General features: G+C 49.6%; 1 protein-coding gene across 1 annotated transcript in view; it reads right to left on the bottom strand.

Moving 5' to 3' along the window:
* The window catches only part of CLEC18C (C-type lectin domain family 18 member C), a 14,910-nt gene that overhangs the window by 1,185 nt on the left and 5,443 nt on the right, over nucleotides 1-8,282 (bottom strand). The window contains exons 4-10 of the mRNA XM_007462996.1: nucleotides 3,560-3,657; nucleotides 3,018-3,139; nucleotides 2,733-2,840; nucleotides 2,164-2,256; nucleotides 1,670-1,776; nucleotides 934-1,063; nucleotides 464-560 (exon numbers count right to left, since the gene is read on the bottom strand). Coding sequence (XP_007463058.1) covers nucleotides 464-560; nucleotides 934-1,063; nucleotides 1,670-1,776; nucleotides 2,164-2,256; nucleotides 2,733-2,840; nucleotides 3,018-3,139; nucleotides 3,560-3,657 — 755 coding nt within the window. The remainder of the gene's footprint in view (nucleotides 1-463; nucleotides 561-933; nucleotides 1,064-1,669; nucleotides 1,777-2,163; nucleotides 2,257-2,732; nucleotides 2,841-3,017; nucleotides 3,140-3,559; nucleotides 3,658-8,282) is intronic.

Below are 8,282 nucleotides of genomic sequence, written 5' to 3'. Positions count from 1 at the left end.
CATTCCTGGGCTTTGAAGACCAGGGCTGGGCCTCAGTGCAGGCGGGCCAGTGGGCAGATGTATGTACGAGTAGACGCAGGTGGGTGGCCAGCTAAGGAGGGCAGAATCAGTGTATTGATACAGGCAGAGGGGGCACGGAGTCGGGGGGAGGGATGGATAGATAATAGAGAGACGGAGAGACAGCTGGAGTGATGATGGGGACTGTGGATGGATGAAGCCTTCTTGGGTTCCCTCTCTTTTATTTGAGCCCCTGGAGGTCAGGGATGTACCTCATCTCAGCCCTGGGCCCACACCCAGCTGTGCCCGGACTTCCTGGCACCTGGGCACCAGGTAAGGCCCAGACCCTCAGGGCGCTCAGCCAAGCAACAGGCAGGGTGGAGGTTGTTCAGCAGTGTCTGAAGGCTCAGCAAGCAGGCCCAGGTGAGAAGGTGGGCCCAAGGGAGGGAGGGCACCCCAGACTCACCCCTGGTTGTCAGGCTGCCCAAAGGCGAAACTGGTGAAGGACTGGTGCTCCCCGGTGGTCCAGCGGAAGGAGTCCTTAGCGGTCTTGTAGGTGAGCCCTGAGCCACAGCAGTCAAGGCTGGCCTCACACTCGAGATCCCTGGGCCCCGCTGGCAGCCCAGGCTCCCTGCGATGAGGGCCTGAGCCCAGAGCCTGCTGCCCAATGCCTGTCAACCCCCAGCCCTTAAGCCCCCTTCCCAGCACTTCCAGCCCCTCTGGTGGCTCTCCCTCCCTTCGGCTCTCTCCGCAGGGAAAGGAGTCACCAGCTTGACTACTGGCGCCATTCTGGGCCCCAAGCCCTCATCACACCCTTACTGCCCGCTGGTAGGTGCTCTAGGTTTCCACGGCCCAGATTCCTGGATCAGTGTGAGGCATCCCAGCCCCACATTCATTGCATCCCTCCCCCCCTCCACCAATCAGCCAGGCACTCACCGATCCAGAAGTTCCTGGTCTCAAAGTCATTGTTGGTCACCTCGTTGGTGGTCTCCAGGCGGCCCAGGTAGAAGGCGAGGATGTCCTGCACTTTCTGGCTCTCAATCTGGGCTAGCACCCCGCCCTTTCCCTGTAACCCCCGCTCCGGGTCATGCTGGCCCCAGAGCTCAGGCCAGCCCTTCCTTTCCATCCTGCCACCCACTGTGGCCATGGATATCCAATCTGTGTGCTGGCCGGGCTGTCATCAGCCCCCCAAAGCCTCCTGCCTCTTAGAGCAGAGTCTGCCTTCTCTTCCCTGCCCACAGCTCCTCTGTCAGGGTCCCACACTTGGAAGGGTTTTGTTTCACCTGCTCAGTGTCTTTAATACATTTGAATTGGTTGCCAACATTAATAAATTGAGAGAGCTCAGTGAAAATCTGAATTCTGGTTCTCTAATTTCTGGTTCTCTCGAAAAATTCCAGGTCCTGGCCTCCCTGAACTTGCATTCCTGCCTGGCAGCCAGCAGCTCGAGCTGAGTCAGGATGGCCCCTTAGATGGGGGTTGAGTGGGGCCTTGTCCCTGGGTCCCTCAGCTCATTAAGTGACCTCCTGGCTTCCATGGGCCTCTGAGCTCTAACCCCTGCTTTATACTAAAGATGAGAGTCAGGAGAAGTCAAAGGAATTCATCTCTTAGCCCAGGGTCCCTCTGTTAAGAACCCGGGGGGGTGGGCCCTGGGAAGGCAGGGGCCAACCATTACCTGGCATTTCATCTTGGCTCCGTAATAGGTGTCTGCCTCTGAAGACACCATGAAGCAGTCTCCATCAATCCTCAGGTCACAGGTGTGGAAGGGAAAGTGCACCTTGGCTGGGAGGAGGGAAGCCTGATTTTGTGTGTGGGCACCTCAGAATCATTACCCTTCCGGTCCTGCCAGGATGTTAAGGTCAAGGTACCCCTTCCTCTGGCCACCAAGCAGGAGAGGGGGTTGGGGTCAGTGGTGTGCTGGTAAATGTGTAACAACCAGCTCTCCCTCAAAAAAAAATAGTCTATGATTTTAGCATTGCCATTTCTGTGGTGGCGTAAAGACCCCCACCATGGCCAAGTTCAAGCTGCCACTGTGACGTCACTGATCGGGGAATGGGGAAGAGGTGCGTACGACGGGCTCCTGTGAGCTGGTCCGAGCCATACCCAGCACCAGCTGAGGGGGTCCTGGGAGGGGCTCGTCTTGTCGGGGGGCTTTGCGGCAGGACTCACTGGCACACTGGGCTCCCCCATAGCCAACATCACAGACGCAGGAACACTCCTCTTCCCGGAACCGGCCATGCACACACTGCACGCTGCACCGCACTGCCAGGATGGGGCAGGGGAGGGGACGGCACTCAGCTGGCAGCCACTGGGCCCCAGGCTGCCCCTCACAGGCCACGGGTGTGCGCAGAATGGCCAACCACAGCAAGAACAACCCCTGCCCCCCAGAGATGGAAACCATCTGGCCTCCCAACCGCTGCCACATTTGGCCTCTCTGGTTTGATCTTGTAGAGAGAAGCAAATCGGGGTTTGGGAGTGGACCTGCTCATGGTCACAGAGCTGGGGGGTGGGGGACAATGGGAAAGGAATCCACTTCTGGATCCTAATACTGTCCTCCTCCCACCCTCCCAGGGCCTGAGGGGCCTATCTGATTTCACTTTGAATTCCCTGCGCAGCGCAGGGTCTGGCAGACGACCGTCGGTGCTCAGGGAATGCTTACTGGATGAGGATACGCTGTGTGAGGATCACTCCCTGGGTCCCCCGGGCGGTCACAATCCAGAACTCCAGGTGCCCCTCACCTTGGCAGTATCTGCCTGTGTAACCCGGGGGACAGTGGCAGTGGCAGGTGCTGAGGTTGAGATGTCCGTGGTTCCGGCAGCTCATGCGACATGGGTTCCTGGGGACCTCTGGTCGGATGAGAAGGAAACGCTGTGAGGGCGCCTCTCCCCGGCAGGCCAGGCAGGTGCCTCCCCGAGTGCTGAGGGCCAGGGCTTCTGGGACAGTCCCTCAGGATGCTGCCAGCCTCCTCCAGGATCACCAGATCAAGCTGCCCCAGCCAGAGGCAGGCAGGGTGGGGCACTTACCACACAGCCCCCCTGCGTGGTCCCAGGCTTTGAAGCAGCCCGAGACGCTGGCTGTGCAGAGCGAACACCAGGCGCCCTTCTTGTAGGGGACGATGGTCTTCCCGTTGACCTCCCAGTTGCCTCTGTGAGAGCAAGCAGCAGAGGCTAGAAGGACCTGGCCTTGGGCCTTGCTGCCTGCCCCACCAGCCCCTTCAGCTCCTTCTGGCCCAGCCAGGAAGGCGGGGAGCTGGGTGAGACGGGGAGATTTCCTAGGAAAGAAAAGATGACCTCCAAACTAATACTGGGCAGATGGTCTGAACACTGGGTGGTGCCTCCAGGAAGGGGTGTCTGAGAGGAAGCCACGTTGTGCGTGGCCGGACTCTCGGGTGCTGCCTACTTCGGCACCTTCTCCCTTCCCCCCTTCTTCCCTCTCCCAGCAGGGGTGCAGACCAAGGGGTAAAGGCCTGTGGGTGGGTGGGTGGGGGTCTCACCCTGGGTGACAGCATCCCCTACCCCGCAGCCCAGCAGGGGATGGCAGGGCAGCTGCCATGGAGGAGGCTTACCCGGGAGAGTAGGCACAGACAAAGGCTTCCATCTCAGCCTGCGCCCCAGAGCAGGGATGCCGCCCACAACCCAGCTGGCTCGAGGTGGCCCACACGAGCTGCAGGAGACACAGTGGCTCAGAAACCCTCTCATGGGCCCCCTCCACTCCTAGTCTGGGGACCAACAGCCTAGATGATGCTCCCCTGAGAAGGGTGGACACAGCTCTTGCCCCAAGCCAAGCAGATAAACAGTTTTGTCACCTCCCTGGGGACCCCAGGAGCAGTAGCTGTGCTGGGCGGGGATATAAGGATGGGTGGGAATAGTCTAGAAAGGCCTCCTGGGTCGGGAGGTGAGGGTCAGCAGGTACCTGGAGGGAAGGGCGATTGTGGATAGTGGAGGACAGTGGGAAAAGGAAGACTTGGGCATCAAAGGCCTTGTGATGGCTGAAAACTGGCCACAATGCTTTACTTCTCCCTACAGCCCCCTCTGTGTAAAATGTGGCTTCGTAGTTCTTTGCATCAAGAGGAGGAATCTCTTTCCCACACCTTGAATCTGGCTGGCCCTGTGGCTTCTGTTGGCCAACAGGATGCAGGAGAAATGATATTGAGCCATTTTAAACCTAGGCCTCAGGAGACCCTACAATTTCCACTCACTCTCATAGAACTCTCATGCTCAGCCACCACGTGAACAAGGCTGCTGGAGGTTGAAGAACCTTATAGGGCAGAGATGAACCAGCTGAGGCCACTCTAGACAGCCAGCTCCCAGCCAACGCAGCAGCTGACTGCAGTTGCAGGAGTGGGCCCAGCGAAGACCAGAAGAAACTGTCAGCTGAGCCCAACCCAAACTGCCAAGCTTCAGAATCGTAAGGTGCTGTATTTGGGAGTAGTGCGTCATGCAGCCACAGCTAACAGATACAGGTCTTTAATAGTATTCAAAACTTAGATTTAGAGTTTTCGAATCAGTGACAACTTGGAAATAGCACAAATGCTCAGTACACAAGAATAGCCAAGCAAACTCTGGTAGCCACTAAAAATGACCAGCATGAGGCAGGGAGAAATGCACATGTAGTCATACCTATGTATCCAACAATTAGAGAATATGCATTCTTTTTAGGAGTGCGTGGAACTTTTGCAGACACTGACCCCTCAGTAAACCACAAAGCAAGATTCAATAAATACTCAATAACCAACATCCTGCAGGACACATTCTATGAATTCAATGCAATAGAATGTAAAGGAAATAATTTACTATTATTATTAATTAAATTAAAAAAAAAAATTTTTGGCCGCGTGGCTTATGGGATCTTAGTTCCCTGACCACGGACTGAACCCAGGCCCCGGCAGTGAAGGCGTGAAGTCCTAACCACTGGACCACCAGGGAATTCCCAAGGAAATAATTTAGAAGTAAGTAAAGGAGAAAACATAGTTTGGAAATTTAAATATACACTTCAAAATCAAAGACAGCATCATAATGGAAAATAGGAAACTCATAGACCTAAGTGACAATGAAATCACTAAATTCCAAAACTTATGGGAGGTAGCTAACAGAGTTTAGAGGGAAATTGATAGCTTTAAAGGCATACACCAGGAAAGAAAAAGGAGTTAAAATTCATGAGTTAAGAAAGTAGAAGAAAGAAAATAATAAAAACAAGGGCAGAAGGACTTCCCTGGTGGCACAGTGGTTAAAAATCTGCCTGCCAATGCAGGGGACACGGGTTCGATCCCTGCTACGGGACGATCCCACATGCTGTGGAGCAACTAAACCCATGTGCCACAACTACTGAGCCTGTGCCCTAGAGCCTGCGATCCACAACTACTGAGCCCGCGTGCCACAACTACGGAAGCCCGTGCGCCTAGAGCCTGTGCTCCACCACAAGAGAAGCCACCACAATGAGAAACCTGCACACTGCAACGAAGAGTAGCCCCCGCTCTCCTCAACTAGAGAAAGCCCGCGCACAGCAACGAGGACCCAACGCAGCCAAAAATAAATAAATAAAAATAAATAAATAAATTTATTTTAAAAAGATGAGCAGAAATTAATAAAAAGAAGAATAAGGTTGTGGATGGGTGGGAAAAAGAGAAGGAAAACAAACAAAAAGCTGGTTCGTTAGAATAGACAAACCCCTGGGAAGACAGGTAAAGAACAAAAGAGAGAAGAGGCACAGATAAATACAAGCGAGAATTTTCAAAGGACATAGCTGCAGACACAGGAAACATTTAAAAAATCTGTTTAATGCTAGTTTAAAATCTCTGTTAAATGACAGCACCAACAAACTGGAAAATATAAAATGGATAGTTTCCTAGAAAACAGAACTTGGCAAAACTGTTGCAAGAAGAAATAGAAAATCTGAAATGATCTATGACCATTTCTAAAAGTTGAATCAGTAATTAAAAATCCATGGATACATACACATGCACACAAAACAAACAATCAAAAAATAGAACAAGGCCCAAATAGTTTTACAGGACAGTTACAGCAAATATTATAGAAACTATTCCAGGAAACAGAAAATGAGGCAAAACCTCCAACTCATTTTATGAGGTTAATATAAACCAGGTGAGGGCAGAATGAGAAAAGAAAATCAGAGGTCAATTTCACTATCAAATAGTATTTAGGAAACCAAATATAGCAATAAATTAAAAACAACAAACACACACACACACACACACACACACACACACACACCCTACATCACTTTATTTCGCATCACATCATATATACAATGGAATACTACTCAGCCATAAAAGAGAATGAAATTTTGCCATTTGCAGCAACAAGGATGGACTTGGAGGGTATTATGCTAAGTGAAATAAGTCAGACAGAGAAAGACAAATACTGTATGATCTCACTTATATGTGAAATCTAAAAAATACAACAAACTAGTGAATATAACAAAAAAAGGAAGCAGGCTCACAGATATAGAGAACAAACTAGTGATTACCAGTGGGGAGAGGGAAGGGGGGAGAGCAGTATAAGGGTAGGGGAGTAAGAGCTACAAACTATTAGGTATAAAATAAACTACAAGGATACATTGTACAACATGGGGAATATGGCCAGTATTTTTTTTTTTTTTTTTTTTTTTTGGAGAAAGATGGACTCTTCCGCTGTGGAGCACAGGCTCCGGACGCGCAGGCTCAGCGGCCATGGCTCACGGGCCCAGCCACTCCATGGCATGTGGGATCTTCCTGGAGCGGGGCACGAACCCGTGTCCCCTATATCGGCAGGCGGACTCTCAACCACTGCGCCACCAGGGAAGCCCAAGACCAGTATTTTATAATGACTATAAATGGAGTATAACCTTTAAAGTTTGTGAATCGCTGTATTGTGTACCTGCAGCTTATACAATACTGTACAACAGCTGTACTTCAATATAAATAAATAAATATGAGTCATGAAACCGTGAGCTGATAATTGTTGAAGCTGGATGATAGGTAGATGGGGGTTCGTTATATCACTTTGACTGCTTTGTATATATTTGAAATTTTCTATAATGTTTAAAATACGTGACCGGGAAGATGTAGTGTCATGTAACAGCTTTGTACACACACAAAAAAATTATTCATGTATTTCATCACTGTAAATAGTTAAGGAAAAACCTTATAATTATTTCAATAGATGCACAAAAGGCATTTGATAAAACACAAAACCCCTTCATGACTTTAAAAATCCTTAACAAACTTAGATTAGAAAGAAATGTCTGAGGCTTCCCTGGTGGCGCAGTGGTTGAGAGTCCGCCTGCTGATGCAGGGGACACAGGTTTGTGCCCCGGTCCAGGAAGATCCCACGTGCCGCGGAGCGGCTAGGCCCGTCTGTAACCTGATAAAGGCTACTTATTAAATTCATATGAAAGAATCAGGAGAAAGAATCAAGAATAGCCAAGAAATTTTTGAATGATAATAATAACATGGGGGATTTTCCTGTCAAAACTTTTTATAAAGCCATAATAATTAAAGCACATATATGCAGGAGTAAACCAAAAAAGCAACAAAATAGAAGAGAGAACTCAGCAACAGACCCATGTGGATATGTGAGCTTGGTATATGGCTGAGGTGGCATTAGAGTCTGTGGGGGAAAGATTCAGTGCTTAATACAAGAAGTAAAAAAAGAAGATAAAATTAAATCCTACATCACTAGATGGCTTAATGACTTCAATATGAAAAAAAGGAAAACATTTGAACTTTGGAAGAAAATACAGGAAGCATATCTAGCTGATGTCAGAGTTGAAAAGGATTTATTTCTTAAACATGATACAACAAATGGATGAACTATAATGAAAAACAAGAGAAAATTGATTACATTAATATTAAAATCTTCTGAAAGATTTATCTTATAAAAGATAACATAAACAAAGAGAAAATACAAGCCATATATTAGAAAAAAAGTATCTGCAACCAATATGACCAACAAAAAGTACAAAGAATATAGCAAAGATGCTTACAAATTAATAAGGGAAAGATGAAATTAACAGGCAATGAAAACAGAAAAGGGGCTCAGTCCCACATGTAATCAGGGAAATGCAAATTAAAAACAGAATGAGGTAGCATTTCACAGCCTTGAGTTGGCAAAAATGAAGGAGCTGACAATACTCCTTAATTAATAGAGTAAGAATGGGGAGTGAGGGGCTTCCCTGGTGGCGCAGTGGTTGAGAGTCCGCCTGCCGATGCAGGGGACCGGGGTCGTGCCCCAGTCCGGGAGGATCCCACATGCCGCGGAGCGGCTGGGGCCGCGAGGCAAGGGCGCCGG

The sequence above is a fragment of the Lipotes vexillifer genome, unplaced genomic scaffold (assembly GCF_000442215.2).
Source record: "Lipotes vexillifer unplaced genomic scaffold, Lipotes_vexillifer_v1.1 scaffold70, whole genome shotgun sequence".
Lineage (NCBI taxonomy): Eukaryota > Metazoa > Chordata > Mammalia > Artiodactyla > Lipotidae > Lipotes > Lipotes vexillifer.
The sequence above is the reverse complement of the archived record's forward strand: the minus strand, read 5'-3'. Positions and strand labels throughout refer to the sequence as shown.